The sequence below is a fragment of the Falco peregrinus genome, chromosome 8 (assembly GCF_023634155.1).
Source record: "Falco peregrinus isolate bFalPer1 chromosome 8, bFalPer1.pri, whole genome shotgun sequence".
Classification (NCBI taxonomy): domain Eukaryota; kingdom Metazoa; phylum Chordata; class Aves; order Falconiformes; family Falconidae; genus Falco; species Falco peregrinus.
In genome coordinates this window covers 12263144-12282811 of record NC_073728.1, presented here as the reverse complement: position 1 = coordinate 12282811, position 19668 = coordinate 12263144, and the positions used below count along the sequence as shown (strand labels likewise).

At 39.4% G+C, this 19668-nt stretch overlaps 1 protein-coding gene across 1 annotated transcript; it reads right to left on the bottom strand.

Annotated features, from left to right (window-relative positions):
• Positions 1–4662: 4662 nt before the first annotated feature.
• On the bottom strand, positions 4663–19452 carry NUP35 (nucleoporin 35). The gene is made up of 9 exons (XM_055811906.1): positions 19335–19452; positions 18419–18589; positions 16319–16446; positions 14595–14655; positions 13863–14004; positions 13399–13468; positions 13182–13310; positions 12456–12623; positions 4663–12103 (listed from the first exon to the last, which is right to left on the bottom strand). The coding sequence occupies exons 1-9, from the start codon at positions 19351–19353 to the stop codon at positions 12026–12028; spliced, it is 966 nt and encodes a 321-aa protein (XP_055667881.1). The 5' UTR covers positions 19354–19452; the 3' UTR covers positions 4663–12025.
• Positions 19453–19668: the final 216 nt, after the last annotated feature.

The following is a 19668-nucleotide window of genomic DNA, read 5'->3' as shown; positions in this document are numbered from 1 at the left end:
AAAGATTTTATTTATTGATATGAGAATATATTCAAAGAAAACTCTTAGTGAAATTACAAAGCAAGACAGAAGAACACTGCATTTTAAACCCCAAAAGCACTCACTGAAGATAACTGCAACAGTGCGAGGTGGTCAGTTTGCTGTGTCCCCATGACAGCCTTCCTTGGGAATCGTAACGGTCCCAGTGCCATCTTCCTCCTATTTTTTTGTAACTTTTTTCTCTTCCACTTGCTTTGGTGGTTCTGCTTTAAGCTTTCTTAGGACACAAAGCAGGGCATAAACACCTACATGCAGATGAACAATTTTATACTATAGTTGGATATGGAATATATAGATTTATAGATTATAATAGTCATAAAAGATTATTTACCTTACCTATATGATTAATTGTCCATTACATAGGGTAGTAGGCAACTGGAATAAACCAAACCTAGACGCTCCCCTACCCACACAGGCCTGGGTGCATCTGTGCCTTGCTCCCCTGCAAGCCCTGTGCAGGGACAGCTTACTAGATTCAGCCCAGCATGAACACAAGAAGCCAGCTCTGTCCCAGAACCGTAGTAACACAACACGGCACTGGAACTAGTAATCCCCGTTGGACAAAGGTTCCCCCACAAAACCAGCCTGATCCTCACAGTATTTGCAAACCAGTTAAACTAGACATGAAAGGGATGACCATAAATCGTATTTGGAATTACAGGTTTTCCGTTTTCTCAAATGTAAACGTGTTTTTAAATACTTAAATTAACCCTTTATTTTTATAAACTTAATTGTATTTCCATCAATAGAAGGATTCCCTTCTATTCGATCAATTAAGGAACAAGCAGTTTAACTTCATTACGTGACATTGGACAACCCGACAGACCAGTTAGGTGAGCGTCACTTTTCTCTAGTAAGACTCATGTCTGGTAGGGAAGGATTTACAAGTGGAAATTACAATCAATTATGAATTAATCTGATATTTGACTTCTGATTTGGGCCCAAATCACATCTCCCATTTTAAAACAACATAATAGATTCTGTATTTCAAACACTAATAATACTGTGAGTTTTTCTGATTGTGCTAATACAAAGAGTTAGATTACCACTATAAAATAAGACAACAAAAACAGAACTGTTCCTTTCTTTTAAAGTCAGCTTGACACAGAATTTGTAAACCAACATCAGAATCTGTTGCTGTGCTTTAGGGGTTTTTATCTGCTTTTGTTTGCTGTTAACACCCTTACCTAAGGAGTGATCTTGTGCAAGTACTCAGTCCATTGAAGAACTAGTTCCATGTGCCCTCATGGTGAGGCAGAAGCAAAACAAGGGCTTACACTGCCAACATCTGATGGAAGAAAACAAATCTAAATGATATCAACTAAACTGATCACCCTATAAACTGGTAGATGCAACCACAGTTTAGATAACCTAGCTCAATTTTGTAAAAACTTTGTTTCAAAACAAGAGCAGATACTCTAATTATCACTCACTCCCACAACAATTTCCTTTTTTTTTTTAAAGAACACAATATAAGATCTTCAGTTTGATTCTTTATCTCTTCTAAATGATACAAGACCTGCAGTCCAAAATCAATCTACTATCACTGCTATTAATAGGACCTAAATCTTGAAAGTCAATACAGCAATTTTAGAGTACAGTGAATTAGACTTTTCTTGAAGTCACTATCAGACACAAAGTGACATCCTTTTCTCCCTCGTATTTCTAGTGGGTAGAAGCAAGACTAATGTGTCTGACCAGAAAATGCCAAGGACAGAAAGTGCAGGTGCAGGCACTCAGCTGGCAAGGATACCCTGAGCAGCCCTGTGCCTCAAGCCCTAGTGTCCTTTTCACATCTTACAAAGGTCTTTCCCATCCTGGGAATCTTTTGCAAAGATCTTTGTTCAAAACCAGGCTGCCAGTAGGGAGACCACATGAAACCTAGCAAAAAGTTGCAGCAGCCACTTTTAAGATTCCAATTAGAACTCGATCAATACCGAAGACTATTTCTTGCACTGCTGCAAAATGCCAGGTCATGAGCTCATCCCTTTTTGCGAGCATCTCTGCCAACTTTCAAACCCACGTGGCCTCCCCAGTGGTCAAGGCCTGCAAGCCTGTGGTACACACACACACACACTTTGGTTTTGCACAGGCTAAACAGAAGATGCCTGCCTTCCTACTGCCAAGATGCTACTTTTAAGCTTGTACTCCTTATCCTGGGGAAGAAAATAAAGTAACCCATATAAATCATTAAAACCGGGTGTGTGTGGGTGGGTGTGTGTAAAGTTAGAGGTATCATTTCCATTTGTCACAAAAGTCTCAATGGCACCAAAAACATTCCTGCCAAATTTCAATTTTTTTCTCAAAAATTTTAAAGATTAATAAAACTTTTATGCAAATATTGGGATACAGATATCAGTTTTGCAGGTTAACTTAGGCATTTAAATCTCAATCTGACAAATCCTCTGTTGGAAAGGGAAAAAAAAGCAAGCTTTCTTTCCTCTCACTTACAGAAGCTGTACCACAGAGTTAAGACTTCATACAGGAGTGTTTTTTCCCCTCTCCCCTTTGTGCAACACAAGATTTCTTTGGCCTCTCTTATTGAGACTTCTATTGTTTCTGCATGAGAGTAGGACTTAACCTTCATGTATTTAGTATCTGCACAGTGACACAGCAGCCCCCCTTTGCTATTTCTATTCCCTTCTTTGCTATTGTGCCACAAAAACAGCTGCATTGCAGTGACACTTGTGTGCAGCTCCTGATTTTTGGCTGAGAGATGCTATTTGATTTTGAGATGACAAGGTAAAATGTAGCACAAGGGCATTATTCCTACTGCTCTCAACAAACTTGGCTTCCTATTTGCAAAAACTGAGCAGGCACAAAAGCTGGGGGGGGGAAATAAGGGAGCAGGCATTTCCACCTCTGTATGTTTAGGCAGCAAAAAAAAAAATTGCCATAATGCAGCCTTAGGTTTTCTAGCAGGAGCTACCAAACAGTGAAGTAAAAAAAAAAAACAAAGAAGTGCTATAGTTCCATGGTGACATTAGCAGGAAGCAAATAATTCTATTACAGTACTAAACCAGCCTCTGGTCTACAAGTTCTGCTCCTCCAGATCAGCTGTATAACCCTGGAATAAGTAATTTAATCTTTCAGTTAATCAGTTTTCATACCTACAAAATTAAGACCCCTGATTTCCAACAATCTCACATTTCCAGGTTCCAAGTTCTGCGGGCTCGTACCTACTTCTTCCAAAATGTCTATACAGTGCTTACAAAAGGCTCCCATTCTTGCCATAGTGCCCAAAACCAGTACAGAAGCATAGGCACCAGAACAAATAGTTCTGTGTTCCAGGTGGTCTCAGGCATCCCTACAGGTTTGACACATTTATTATAATATTCCGATTATTTCTGCTAAGGAAAATCTTCAGCAATTAAGAGAGGAGATCCCTGGGTTCTGGAGAGGGATTCTCCTGCAAGAGCAAGATCCTTTCCACATAAGAACGGAAGCCTGGAAACAGGCGTTTATGGTAACCTAAAGCTTCTAAGCCATCATCTTTCACGTTACTTGCTATGCCCGTGCTTTTTCTCCCTGCATGGTAAAGATCACACAATTTCCTCCCTGCCTAGAATCTCTGCAGCTAAAATGTATAAAAAGAATCCACCAGTTTATCATACTAATTGCCAGTATTGGTGTCTATTTTCAGGCAGGCTTTTCCTGCTGAGCCAAGGTCAGCCTGAGGTACAATGAGAACAGAGGTGATCAGCTGATCTCGGAACACAGACACAACATAACCGGCAAAGGCTTCACGTGCCCACTGAAGTACCCTTAGGAAAGGGATAAAGGCAGTGCAATGGTGGGCGACATTTTCCACTGTAGAACATTTATTTGTATTCCACAGAAAGCAAAACTATTTCTTTTTGAACTTGAGCATGCAATAAATTGGGAAGAAAACTGTTGGATAAAAATAACAGATAGGATAGAAAATTATGATCAAGAGGGAATGACAATCAACCACCCACAATAACAATATGCAGGTTAATAACAGATCCTCTTCTGTTTTGCAGCTAGCTGTAGGAAAAGATGTTCATATTTAAGCCCAACATATGTGAAACTAGAGATGCCTAGGCAAGCACTGTGACCTCATGTGTCAGATCAGGTTGCTGCTCAAGTTTGCTGCAGTCAGCCAAATTAATTTCTTTTCCTTTTAAAATGGCTAGACTTATAGTCTTCTCGTAGTACTGAAGACAAAGTCTACACCATCAGCTCTAAACAGTGCTGGACTGCGGTTGCAAAAACAAACAAAAAACCCACACCACAGAAACACCAAAAAAACATTCCACGTGACTGTTCGGACAACTTCAGAATTGTGCTGAAAACACGAGGCCTTCTTCCATTAGCCTGTGAGCTCCATAACAATTTCCCCTGATTTTACTGAATTTTCTTTGATGACATTAGTATATTTGTTTGTATGAGGTTAATAATAAAATACACCCCAAATTCATTTAACACACTGTCAAGCTCACCAACTATTTAAGTACTGCCATGGTAAAGCTGGAGATTTCAACTTTAGGATTCCCACCAACTTCAAGAGACAAAAGTTTGAGAAAACATTCTTAGGATTAAAAACACTGGATATTAAACACAATATTGTAACACTTCAGAAAAGAACAATTAGACTTACAGTTGAAGTAAAATGATTTTTTTGGACCTTAGTGGCTTCAGAGAACAATTACAATATACTCTGTAACTGGCATTTCAAATGCAGTTAACAGTAAATCATCTGGTCAGCTATCAGACCTACCCAAAAATCAAAGTCTGTATACATTACTTGCAATAAATAAGTTTTGGGGTTTGGGTTTGTATTTTTTAAAAAAATAACAGTTTTCCAGTCCTATTGACTAACTTTTGTGGTAGTAGTCCTCGGTTTTCAGTAATGTATCTTCAAGAATTCCTTCTTGCTGTCACACTGCATCTTCAAGGTTTTTTCTGGCTTTCATGTGTTATAAAAAAATAATGCATTTAAATTACATCTGCAAATTATTGCACAAGTTTACCCCGATACAGAGCACATATATATATATAAATCTAATTAGAGGAAAACCCCATTACCTTATGTTCAGTAACAATACTCAACCTGAGGCTAACAAGGTGACTGCCAGGTGTTATTTACACTGTAGCTCAAATTTCAGTAGGTTAAAATACTGGTGCAGCAATTCCTTGTAGAGCTTCGGTGTACCTTTCTCTTTATGAGCAATATAGCGGCTTTATGTCTGAACACCACCTAGCATGATCTCATGTCTTTCCGTTCTACAACAAAGATGGCACATCTTTCAGTGGAACCAACCTCTCCCAATTCACCCCACAATTTTTGAGGGAGGAGACAAAAATCTAACAGAACCCAACATAGACATGGTGGAATCAAATGCCTTACATGTAATTTTTTTCCAGCTCAAAGTTCACACAAGCTACATGTGCAGTGACTCCCAGTGCATCCTGCAGGAACTCAAGTCTCAGCAATTCCCGATGGTCAGAAAATGATACCAACAAAATCACTTACAGTTGTTAAAACATAATCCTTCACCCAGAAAATAAAGACCTTACACAGAATGCCAATCAAAAACATGTTAGGTAGAGAAAATACTGTGCACTTCTTTCACTACAAGCATTTACAGCATCACTAAGTCAGCCACATTTCATGCAATACCCACTTAACACAGTGGGGAGGTGGTAGTTTTTTCAGAAACAGAGGTGACAATTTCTATCGTGCTACTTTAATTGCACAAAAAAGGGGCAGAGGAAGAATACTGAGAAAATGCTACTACCTTTTCTTACCCTCTTCATGCTGTGATAGATCTGAAAGCAAATGACATATCTACATAACCTCTTCATGCAAGTGTTAAGGTTCAGAGGTCAGTGCACCATTGTTATAGTTGTGTGTCAAAGTTCAGTGTCTTAAACTTTCCAAATGCATCTGAAGTGGCAAAGATATCAGAACATAAGCTTCTAATACATGTTGTATTTTACAGTAGTTTGGTGATAAAGTATTTGTACAGCAGAAAACTTTCCCAATCGCTTTTTCAGACTACTCTTCATGCCTTACAGATTTCATTAGTTTTTGAATAAATAATTACACTTGACCTGGTCTTTGTCACATTATATATTCCATCAATAATACACTGAATATCTGGTATACACACATACCATTTCTCAGGGTTCATTATATACCCATCCAGAGTCAGATGCCACAAAGGTCTTCTAGAAGTGAAGCAGCTATGTAGCTGTTCCTGCACCACACTTTGATATGCTATTACAGCTTTAATTCATCCAAATAAACTTGTTTTCACCTCCTGGGGCACAGAATGCCAGCTGCTGCCACTGTTAGCAGCAAGTTATATCATGTACTAGTGCCATAGTTGTAGTATCAGGAATTAAGACTCTATTGTCCTATGGGTCCCTTCAAACTCTAGATAATCCATGATTCTGTGTCTTTCAGGACCTTTTCCAGCGATAAAAAAACATTTTAAAACTCAATTAGTAAGATGCTCAACAAGGACTAGATGGTCAAAAGCTGAAAAGACAGTCACTGCCACCATCTACTCCATTAAAATACTAATACTGCAGTTATTCATTGTATTATCTGTTAGGCTAGATGTGTCTTTAATAATTAAAAGTATGTTTTAGATTCTTAATTATGCAATTGTCTGCACAACATTGATTTTTAGAAAGATGTTTTAAGCCTTTAAGTGAAGAAATACATTCATCCTACCCCATTCCTACAATGTACCTGGAGGAAAGCTGTTTGATACCTCTTATTCTAAAGAGCCACCACATTTGCTAGAAACTGGAAAGCTGGCAAGTCTAAGTGCGTGCATAGGAATAACAATTAATGTCTTTTTTTTACAAGCTACCATTAGCAAGAACAAAACTCATAGCATTCAATATACATGCAAGCTCCATTGTTAATGCAGTCATCTGGAAAAATAATGTAATTAATATTAGACTGTTCTCTAGCTTGTATTTAAGGTTGACCTCTGTGCAATTTTTACTTTATGACCTTCAGTCTGCAAATGAAGATTTTCATACATTCACGAGCACAGTTCAATTACAAAGAAACTGTGGCACCTAAAAATCAATAGCCCATTATAGTATCCTATGATAGACAATTGTAAATGTATTTCATCTATTGAAATGTGATACTACATGCTATCATATTGCATGCTTGGAAAATACTGCAGACCTTCCACCAATTCCACTAAAGTCAGCAGCATGATCTTACCCACCCATGCAATCCTACACAGTAAACAAATCAAATTTCCTAACTTTGAAAGGAGAGCTAAGAGCACTCGGTGGGAAAGCCCAGCAAGTCAAAGTACTTGCCAGCCCAGAAAGCATGTTGTGCAAGAGAAGCTGGTTACTTTGCAGCAAAGAACTGAAATAAAGAGTAAATTTTGTTACCATTTTATGACTTTATGGAAGCAAGGTCTGAGGTCTGTTGCAGCCTGACTGCTGTGCATTTTTGAGCAGGAGACTGGAAACTGATACTGCTTGGATTAATAACATACATTATTAATACATTACAAGATCTAAACAGCTTAATAAATTCATTTTACAGTGCTTTATGTCATGACAGCCAGTGTTGCAGCCATGATTCTTTCAAGCCCGATACATGTTTAGTTGCCAGGAGGAAACGGGAGTTTTGGCAAGAGAACTACCACCAGTTCGCATACTTGCACTTAAAAAAACTTGCCCAGTCTGGGTTCCAACTTAAATATTCAGCTGCACCACTTTATCTCATAAACAATTCTGAACTATCTTCAGGTTTCAGAACAGTCTATTAATAACTGGATAATCCACGTGACCAAGCTATCATTTCCAAGATCTCCAAGCACATCCATTTGTCATGTTATCCTTGCTTCACATATTCAAGGCTACCTCCTTAATACCAGGAGATTGGAAAGATCCTCGAAAAAGAAAGCATTTTTTGGAACTTGATTTTGCAACAATGGACAAATTCTCACAGAACACACAGGGCTCCAAGGGCAGCTAAACAAGAAGCTAATTAGGTGGCTGACATACACAACAGAAAGGGGAAAACAGTATCATTGAAGAGTTCTCTATTTTTAATGTGGAAAATTCATTTCTTCCCTACAATGACAGATATGTTCAAACTGATTCCTGCAGTAAACTGTACCAAAATCTGATGTGATAAACAATTGAGCAAAATAAAACAATGACTGTTCAGAGCAATTCCTTACTTTCATGCTGTTTCTAATCAGTCTCCAACTTCAAACACAAGAGGACCATAATGAACAAAGAACACCACTTCATCTAGAGACCAGAATTTTTAGATTGCTTTAACTGCATCTGCTTACATCAACAATAACCTCTTTATTTAAGCTGGAAGTTTCACTTACAAAACTGAGTAACTTAAAAGAAGAATCAAGATAATGACATTATATAGGACATAAGAATTCACAGCTTCTCCGACATGCTCTTGATTTCAACATGAGTTTTACTTGCAGAAAGTTGAAAAGATAAATTTGTTGCTAGAAACACAATTGATGTATTACACAAAAACTTAAACTTGAGTCAAAAGATTCCTTAATAGAAGGCAAAAAAAATTTACAAAGTTATTAATTATGAATTCATTTTTAAAGGTAACTACACCAGCTGAATTTTAATTTAGAAACACTAACAGAAGTGTGAAAGTCAGTACTGTCTGCACTTCGATGCTTAGAGAGACCGCATCAAAAGAACACCTTTTACTCTTGCCCAAACAATTAAAAAAGGCATTACTACAAAGCCATGAAATTGCCCAAGGACTGATGTTTTTACTAGAGATTTAGAATTTTTATTCTAGAGCCTTCTCACCTGCAGTCTGAAATTCAGTAAAGCAACTCCTGGTTACAAGTTGTTTGTAAGGCAGTTTATTTTGTTTTCATCACTTAACTGAACAGCTTACTATTTCTAAACATACTTAAGCAGTACCTTTTTGCAGACTCATCTGTGGTCTAGTCACCTACAGTCAAATTAAAGAAAACCCATGAGACTCATTTTTACACATGCACTCAGACTACTAGAAAGACGAAAATTATGTTCATACAGAATGAATATTGCAGTATATTCTGCTAAAAAAATTTGGACAATTTGTCCATCTCAATTAAAATTAGTGAACACTGGTAAGATTTTAAATAAAGTTTAAGAACTATTTCATTGAAGCAGTATTTAGAAGTCTGACTTACTCCCTAATTAAGATATTTAGTAAACTCTGTCCTTTCTTCTTTTATTACAGAAACACTTCAACTATGAGACATTTGAGCACTGCTATTATCTCACAGTACTGTTTATGCACTTCCTAAATAGTTTAATTAAGATACCATATTCTATTCAGTTAAAACCTCTCATTAGAGTTCTGAAGATCTGCCACAGGGGGGAGGTAGATGCCTGCAACTTGAGATGAGAGGCAGACCTAAAGTACTCATAACATTTGATCTTCATTGTAAGTTACTGTACATGGATTACCCAAACAAATACCAGTCATTTTGAAAGTTCTAGAAAAATAAAATTGAGGAGAGGTGGGAGGGGGAAAAGTACAATAAAAATAAATGCTATCTCCAAGTTATAAAATTCTCTACCAAAAAAATACCTGTTAAAACTGTAATGAAATTACCACTGAGACAATAGAACAAATCCTTCTAGAATTTAAAACCGTGCAGATCAATGTATTAAAAGAAGCAAATTAGATCCCTGAGTAATATACTTATGATGGAGGCAGATAACAGAAAAAAATTATTCATTAGTTTTATTTTAAACTAAAGTCGTAATCCTATGGAAAATATATTCCAGAGTCTTACAACAAACCCCATACAACTGAAACCAAAACAGTTTCGTAAGTATGGTACACATCACTAGCTGAAGTCTGTAACTTTGGTTTTAATGTAAATCACATCTAGCTACAGCTAGAAGAGAATCCTTCCTTGTTGGAAAGCAGCAGGTACATAGTTAACAAACAGGAAAAATTGGATTTTTAAATACAATGCTACCTAACAACAGTATCTAGCCTTGAAAAGGTTTACTATAATACCTTCCAAGTGTTTCAGAGATTCTTCACACATGTACTTCTCAATATCCTCCGCCCTTTCACACACAAATAACCCCCCCAAACAAAAACACCAAACCCACAACTCAGCACAGTTTTACATCTGGTACTTACCGATAAAACAGGTCCTAAACTACTGACTTTGCCTCCAACTCCTTCCTTATGTATTTAGCTTCAAACTTACTTGATACAAGTTAAATCTTATTCATCACTTCACTAAGCTAAATCCAATACACATCATTACAAGTCTGAAGTGCACCAGAAGTGTGCTTCGCAAAGCAACGACCAAAACAAGAATTTAGCTGAACTACCCATTTTCTTTCTGAAGCCATCTCCGTAACAAACATTTTTCACCAAGAAAAAGCCAGATGTTTTCTGAGAAAACACATTCAGATATTAATTAGGTTTAAGCAGCTCCCTGTGATCAAATGCAAATGGAAGAGCAGCAACCAATAATCCAAAAGCATCAGCCAGCAAATACAGTAAAATGCATCTCAAATATCTCCCAATCCACTTGTACATAGGTTACTGCTAAAGCATACAACGAAGCACCAACGTGCCCTGAGGTAGAAACCTTATTTCCCACTAAGTGCTTTGGGGATTTTACTCAGGACCCTCTCTAGCTTAATCCTGTAAACTGGGTGCCCATTAGTATCCGAGGGACATCCGAGTATCCTGGACTTATCTTTTCATTCTAATTTCATCAGAGAGGAGCAGCTGAAGAACTCCAAGACCACACTGCAGCGTGAAGCAAAAGCATGGAAATGGGTATGTCTGAACATTCACCTGACCAGCACACTACTGAGCCAAACTAAAATACTGATGTTGACCCACACTAAACACAGCCACAAACTCAAAAAGTAGTAGTTGCACATAGTTTCCCAAGTACTGAAGAAAACTTGCTCTCTTCCCAGATGAAAGAGACCTTTATCTTCATTGAAGACTATGGGCTTACATAACACATATGATTACTGGAGAGGCTCACCTCCAAATGGAAGCTTCAGGATGCTGGAAGTTCAATTTTTTTGAAAAACACAATCATCATTCAGCCAATACCTTAAAGACAATTTCTTAGAAAAGTCTTGAAATGAACGCAGCTCTGGCCACTACCACATTGCATTTTTCTATTCAGCTATTTCTACTCAACATTTTTATGTTAGAATGCTACAGTTTGTTACCTCTTAAGTGCACGTTGCTATGAAATACCCATGGAGAGATTTCTACATTAGCTAGTTTTAACACTAGTTGGTACTAAAGTAAAAATCAGCAGCACCTGCTCTGCTGATAACACTTTAATAAACATTAGGCAGCATCATACTTGGACTACTGCAAATAGTTTTTCCTAACAGAACTCATACTTGTTGAGAAAACCACCTAAGAAAACCTTAACTTGATTTAGCTTTATTAATAATACAAAGAGTTATAAGGTTGCTATGACATTCAAAACATGATGCCAGAGATTATAAACCAGCAATGAATCTTAATAAAAAAAAATTAAAGTCACATATGCTAAAAGCAGTCCTGTCCCTGGGAGCCAGCTGTGTATAGCGTTCTTCCAGCAGGTTGCCCATCACCTTTCCAGGAAAAAACACCCAATAAAATTAAAGGCATTAGTAAATAAAGCTGCCATTTTAAACATTTCCAACTTACTGGGAAGTAATTCAGAGAAAGTAATTACAGAGGAAAAGTCAGTGCTGCTATTTTTTCTACAATCATGCAATCAGAGCACAAATGGGGGAAAAGCACTTATTTACACTTACTCAGTTTTTCAAACCGTGTGTACATTGCCATCATTTAAAGTGCAAGCTACATGTCTGCTGAAATAACTGAAGGCAAAACAGGTGAGATGTAAGTTAAATTACTGCCACCAGTAGTTATACAACTAACCACAGATGCCAGTTGTATATTTCAAACCCTGACCAACTTTGTATTACTTCCTCTTGTGTATTACCAGCCGAACACATATTCCATTGCTTTAGATACAATACTTTCATCTTTCCTAGGAGTTTGTCTGTCAGAAACCACCTAGAAGGCGGGGGGGAAAGAGGAAGAGAGAAAATAAAAAGAAACAGTCAGCATATAATTAATTCTTCTTACAGGAACCAGGTTTTTTTTTTCCATTAGTGGTACTGTATTTTGACATAGTATGCTCAAAAGATTTTCAAAACAAGCCCCTAACCTCTGGAAAAGTGACAAGTCAATTTTTTTTTCTTATTTTTTGAGAGACTGAACAGACCGAGTTTGTACTTGAACGCCATATTTAAGGAAATGACAGGAGAAAATAAAGGCTAAGGTCACACAACTTCATGTGTGTGCAGCCTCATACAACTGAAGGGAAAGAGCACAAAACCACATGCTTCTGTTCTCCTTAAAATACCTGATAGTCACTAGTGGAAGCTTTATATGCTGTTGCAAGAGGTCTCATTGTAGAAATCCTTGTGGTATTATTTGCAGGTTGTACTGGTGTGCTGACAGATTTTGAAGGTGGAGTGAAGACTGAAGACACTGGGGATGTAGAACTTCTTTCAAAGGTTTCCATCACACTCTTAAAAAGAGGGTTAACAATGTAAAAAAAAAAAATACTAAACAGAGAAGACCACAGGTAAATTGCCTGTCAGTACAAAGCACACAAGTACATACCACCACCAAGCACTTTCCTCGCTGCAATCATTTATACATTGTATTACAGCATTGCAAAGTAGTGGAAACTTGTAATCTGCTCACTATATGTACTAATGTCAGCCAAAATCTGCCATCACACATATATCACAGCCCCTAAATCCCACAAATTCCAGTCTGGGCAACTCTTTAATTTCCATTGTCTCTTATGTTACAGTTTCACTTCATACCTTGTACATCAGCATAATTCTGTGCATTGGAACTTCCAACGAGCACAGGGATTTCCCACAGTGACCCTTCTCAGCAGGAAATTTTGACAAATACTTAAGAACTCATGTAAGGTATAATAGACTATACCTTTATAACTGAACTATCTATGCTTTGCAATTCAAAAAAGGAAAAATGTTAAAGAGGTCAGGGAAAATAAAGAGGCAGCCCAAAAGCAGAGTGCCTTATATTTAAATAAAAGCAGCTGTTAACTTACTTTATCTATACACGGTTTGACACCAATCATGATAGATTCACCAAAAATTCTTCCATCTTTGCTTAAGGCTTTCCGGGCTTGAAGCTTAGACTGGTATCGAATATGCATCCAGTTTCCTGTGTTGGACATCTGAAAGATCAAGTGAAAACTGTGACACTTATCCCTTTGAAGAATGAACCAGATAATTTGAGATCTATTTGCGAAAAGTAAGACATACCACATGCTTTAGTATGTTTCCATATTGAGCAAACTGTAGAAGAATATAGGAAGCTGATGCTTGAGGAAATCTGAAAAGACAGAAAGAATACTAAAAAAATGATGAGTAGTTTAAGAATTCTGGTGCTAAAAATAAAACCCTGTGAAGGGTTTTTAGAAATTCAAGAGACACCAGTGTGTTAATGCCTTTTCAGCAGCAGTGACTTGAGGAATATTTTATTCTAGGCATTTTTACTTCACCACACACCTTAATAGCAGAACAGTGCCCTTTTAACTTGAAAAAATTAACATGTAGCTTAAGTTAAGGTGCTTCACTACAATACATGCATTTGGAGGCTTTTAAGTACAATTGTGTGTCCTGCAGAACCTAGGAACACCAGACAACAGCAACGTCCAAGTACTTCTTTCCGTATGTTGCAAAGACTTCACCCATGTTTTTTTCCAATGTTTTGGGAATCAACTCACCCAAATACAGTTACCCATGTGTCATCAAGCTGATCTTCTGAAGTCAGGGAATCACCCTGAGTGTAAAAAGGATCTAGCTGAGCAGGAGATAGAGTAGTCTTCCTAGGCTGCCCAATACTTGCAGAACTGAACACACTTGAAGCTGTTAAATCAAAATGGCATTGTTTAACAAATTACTTTTGCCAGACAGATAATCTTGAGAGCCTATAGTGAAAGAACAAATTCAGTATCAGTCATTTCACTTGCATATGGAAGAGTCTGATGGAGATTTGCAGACACAGACTAACAGTAAGTCAATCCAAACTTCAGTCTGCAAACATGCTATTAAGTGTTATGACTAGCAACCTAGCTTTCTCCTTGACCTCTAAACAACAGCAACTTAATGCAGAAGCCAAAAGGAACAAGGCAGCAAAAGACAACAACCAGCAAGAAGCCATCGTTTCATACACAAGGTAGGAAACCTTATGAAGATGGAAGGCTGCTTCACTCAAGTACAACCACCTCTGTGCTCAGCTCAACAAGTTTTGAATAAGGAGTAAGCAAAGTTGATTGAAATTCAGTCTCAAAACGGAAAAATATTTCCTATTCACATCTATATACCTTTTGAAAAGCTAACAAATAAACACGCAACTCCTTTGCAAATTAGCAAGTTGATGTAGCTTGAACAGTGATGACTTTTGTGTAAAGGAAAGCAGTAAGAAAGTAGATTATACATTTTCAAAGGACATCTACCTGTTCCAGGAGTTGATGACATAGTTCCAACCAATGGGCTCTGTGTTAGAGAAAAGCTGGCCTGCATTAAAATACAGAAAGTAACAAATCATTCTTACAGGTACACTTCTTAGATCAGAAGAGATCATTTCCAGGTAACTTCAGGCAAGATTACTAACTGTTTGCCTTAAGTCACTCCTAACTTTCAAGAGTAAGAACAGATAGTTACATGTATATTTAATACATGATTATGAAGTTAGTTGACAATGTTTTTCCATTCTAGCACACAGCCTAGCAGATAGCCTGGACATCCAGTAGGGCTCAGCTATTACCTTCTGGAATTTCCAGCTGACTGCTAAGCCTTAGAAGAGAACACAGTTGACCTTCCTGATCAGAGGCTTAAATGCAGGTATCAGAGATAGTATAGGAATGTAGGGCAAGCTACAGAAGGGAAGCAACACAAGCAACAGAATTCAGGGTCTGTATAGTATTTTATCATCTAACAAGAGTTACCGGTATACAAGGCGGCAGCTTACTTAGGCTTAGGGCAAGCTTTAGGTAATAGGAACTGACAAAAACATTCCCTAACACCAATCACATACGCTTTGTAAAACAAAGTCACTTTGGGTATCAATACTCAGAAACTTTATAGCTTAACTTTTTCAAAACAGGCATCTCACTATTGCTGTAGTATATTAACTCACAACGTTCATGTCATCCTGATGGAAAGGATACCAGTATCCTAAGTTACCAGCATTTGATTTTCACTAAAGCACTTAGAACTAATGGGAGCATAACCCCGAGTTGTATTCCTCGTGACCAGACTTCCTTTCCCTCTCAACTACTTAGTGCACCTGCACTGAAGGAAAGTATACTTTGGGTTTTAGCTGCTAGCAGTTACTTTTTTAAAAACACAGAAGTATTTCAATATGAAAAAAAAAACTTAGCATATTTTTAGCTTGAATCCTGTCATTTCTTGGACAAGATCAAACAAACTGCAGCACCAGTAGACCTAGCATTCTGATAGCTGCTCACTGTTTTGTTGTTTTGGGTTGATACCCACTCTTTCAAGACAGTATTGATTCTGTCCTTCACAGAGAACATGAACTTTCAAAATAAACTTTTCAGAAGGCGACACTCAATACAAAGACTGCTTATTCAGTGAAAGGCCTTCTCCTTGAATCAAAAGAATCATGTTCACTAAAAAAGAACCAACTTACACTAGACTGCTCAGCTGACATAAGTAGTGGAGCTTATTATTAGAGTGACCTTCTAGAAATGTTAAATGTTATTCTTTCAAAATTAACCCTACATCCATGGCCAAATTTTAATTAGATGTTTTACTCTGCACAAAATTCCTTCTATTTCAGTAAGTGCCTCTACTGCCCACTAAAAGAAAAGAGCACATTATTTGGACTCTTCCGGCAATCAACAGCCCAATAAATTTGCAAAGTGAAAAGCTGCAATAAGTCTGCATTTGTCATGTACAAAGCATAGCAGAGGTGCGATTTTCATTTTTCATTCTCTACAGTATTGAAAAAAAATCAGTAGCAATAGGAGATAGCTCCATGACTGCAGCTCTCATTTTGACTACATAGGAACATGCACACCAAACACCCTAAGGAACAGCAGCATATGACAACTCACCAGTCACTTTGTTACAGTTTATACACCCGAGTTAAAGAAATCACTGAAGCAGTAAGCTGCCTCATATCTGCTAACAGGCCAGTACCTAAGCCACTTACTGGTCTTCTTGAGGTTAGAGGTGTTGATCCAAGCCCAGGACTAGATAATTCATCATATATGCTTCTAACTGGTGGGGCACCGCTTTTATCTTTATGTGTAGGGACTACTGGTTGTGGGGGAGATCCTCCTGCAATTAAAAGGAACAAATGAAAAGCGTGACAGAACTTGCAATCTTACTCCACTGCTACTTGCTCTTGAAACTTCAACAGTAAATTCAGCCATGAAAGACTTGTTTCACTGGGCGTTTGCAAAACCATCTGGCCTACCAAACTGTTCAGGTTTTACTGTTCTACATAAGAATACCACATGCCAAACTGCCTCCTTACACAAGTTATCATCTAAAACAAACCTCTTATTAAAATAGTATATTCACTACTTACATGCACTTGTTCTCTTTATGAAATTCTGAGCATAGCTACATCTTCCTATTTTAGGGCAGGTTATTTTAAATGTTTGAGACTAACTCCCCTGTAGCTGAGATGCAAAAGCAAGGTTTTTAAGACTTGGGACATTCTACATGCTAAAGAACCATACCAAAATGCACACAGACATTGCACATGCTGTCACGTTCCCACTATCAAAATCCCTTACCTTCCCATGTAATTTCATATCAAATAAAATGTAAGCTCTTCAGAGCAGGGACTAGCTTGTGTTTAGTCAGGATCAAGTTAAGCCAGCTGCTCCCTCATTTTGTAAACTTTGGGACTACCAGTATAACAGAGAATTAAACTGACTTTTGACATAAACTGACTTTTGACTTTGACAAGATCTTGACATATCTCTGCACACTTTGTGTGGGCTTACCCCAGAGTGAGGGGGACTAGTTTGACTTAACAGTTTTCACTTGCAAAACGTTTCAAAATTAGGCTTTTCCAAAGTACTTTTCAATACTAAATTCTGAGCTTCAAAACTTCAAAGTTCCTCTTTGAACTGTTTAACACATTCAAGAACTGTTACAGTATATTATATAAAGCACTCTCCCATCAAGGTTTGCAGTTTCAGTGATACACTCAATCACTCATTTCAGGAGACCTGTGATAGTATCCTGCTGGTTCCCCCTTTTCTAGAATTGAAACTCTGAGGCTGTAATAAACTCTTTTAAAAACAATTAGATGAAATTCACATGACTGTTTTCAATTTCATAAATATTTTCTTAAGAGGTTTGTATGTGGGGGAGACAGGAGGTGGGGTGGTGGTGGACAAGAGCAAGAAGCAGGAGACTAACAGACCACCAAACAGAATATCTCTAATTGGAAGGGACCCATAAGGATCCTCAAGTCCAATTCTGCTTGAAATTGAAAGAAATTAGTATCTAAAACTATCTGCAGTACTTTTATCCTCATTTAAAAAAAAAATAAATTACTAGTTTGCTAGCACTGTCAGATATTTAGATTACACCAACTGATTTAATAGAAAGCCAAGATCACCCATGACATGAAATAAATTGAAGAAGTTGTTAATTACTCACACTTCTCAAGAGAGAAAAACAGACATACAATGCCATCATCTTAGAAACACAGGTAAAGACTTTTTCTAGTTGGAAAAAAGATGAGCACCTACAGTCAGTAAAAGTCACTACTCCAGTCCAATTACAGCAGACATCAAGACTAAATACAACTACTAGGTACACATTAAGAGGTATTCCTTAGTTTTTCTCCATCCAGTTTTTAGAATTCTGACAATCTTCGAGTGACTTTTTAGAATTCATTGCAAAGAAATCAGCAGCTTGCAGAAGCTGCATTTAGTTTACCAGCAGAAATCCGTTTTAAACAAAGAGAAAACACTGATGGCTGCATATGCAACTGACATATAAAGAGCTACAGAAATTGATTTTATATTAGAAGATGTTCATGTAACCTTCCATGTAAAAGCAACTTTTCCTGGTATCACAACTGCTGCATTTAAAACTTTTATTAAACTTTAGTCTACTTAGCCAGATGCCACTGAATACACTTGTGTTCACTTATTCAAAGAGCTGGGTTAATTTATAGCAAGTTATAAAACTACAAGAATTCAAGTCTGCAACATTCAGGCAGAAGAGTAAGACAAACCCAACTTTTGCTTTTGGGACAACTTGTCAGCGTTTAACAGATCCAGACCTGTAAGCAGCGGAGACCTCATTTCCATTACACCAACTGAAGGGCCGCTCAAAGCGCGTGGCTGCGGAGTCACCGGCGCAGGTAAATCGCCCATCAGGAATCCAGGAAGAAACTGAGCGCTAGCTCCCGGCTTTGGAGATGTCGGGGAGCCAAGAGTCATCGGCTCAGTTCCTGTGTTAATGAAAACAAAATTTAAAACCCCGGAAGAAGCCAAGTGATTGCACCTTTTCCAGTGCTTCAATAGTGGCACTATTAGAGAAACATAAAACGATACACAGTGACACACAGTAAGCGAGTACGGCTGATCTAATAATTTATCTTGCAAGTAACCGAAGTTTATCACAAGCTTGAATTTTTTGCAACTAAAAGAACCACCACGCTTAGACTCTGTTCTTAAAATACACCAGTTACGGCTGGGTGTCTGGTTTTGCGGGCAGCTACGATGTTAGGGCTGTTTTCAGGGCGTTCCTCCTGTAAGAGCCATCACGCCCGGGGCTAGGCCCCCTCCCCCGCCAGCCAGCCAGCTCCGCGCCACAGCCCGGCTCACGGCGGCCTCCCCCGCCGCGCCCCCGAGCTGCCCCCGAGTCTCGGCGTGCCTCCGGCGCGGACGCGGCCCGGGCAGCATGGCGTAACCCCGTGCACCCGCCGCCGGGGCCCCTCACCCGCTGCAGCCGCCAGGCTGCCCCAGCGCGTCCCCCCGCCCGGGGCTGGGGGCCCGCCGCAGCCCCGACCCCCTCACTGGCCCACAGAGGCGCGGGCGGCGCCGAGAGGCAGAGCCCGGCACGCCCGGAGAGACGGCCGCGACCTGAAGCGCCCCACACCCGCACGCAGCGAGGCGAGGCGGCGCCCGGCAGAGCCGAAGGAGGCACCGGCGGCAAGGCGGGCACAGTGGCAGGGAGGGCGCGGGCCCGCTCACCTGCGGGCGGCGCCTCCATGGTGAAAGCGGCCACGTCGGCCCGAGCGGCGGGAAAAAGCCGTGGCCGCTCCGCCGGGCGCTTTCAAACGGGACGGAACTTCCCCCCACCGTCACTTCCGCCCCGCCCGCCATCTTATCAGCGGCCGCGGCGCCGGGACGGGGCGTAACGTCACCGCGCCGCCGCTCCCAGGCCGCGGGGCGGGAGCTGTGGCCTCACAGCGGAGCGGGGCGCGGGCCCGGCCGCCGGCTGCACCCGCCAGCCCCGCTGGGGTGCCCGGCCCGCGCCCCCACCCCGCCTCATTCCTGCGGGCCGCCAGCGGCCGTCGTTAACGCG

Bases quoted from the DNA above. Each gene is read 5' to 3' on its own strand.
- NUP35 (XM_055811906.1), bottom strand. The intron at 16,447-18,418 runs GTCTGGATCTGT...TTTTAATTGCAG, and splicing joins GAGGTCTCCGCTGCTTACAG to GAGGATCTCCCCCACAACCA. The intron at 14,656-16,318 runs GTAAGTGGCTTA...ATTTTAATGCAG, and splicing joins CTCTAACCTCAAGAAGACCA to GCCAGCTTTTCTCTAACACA.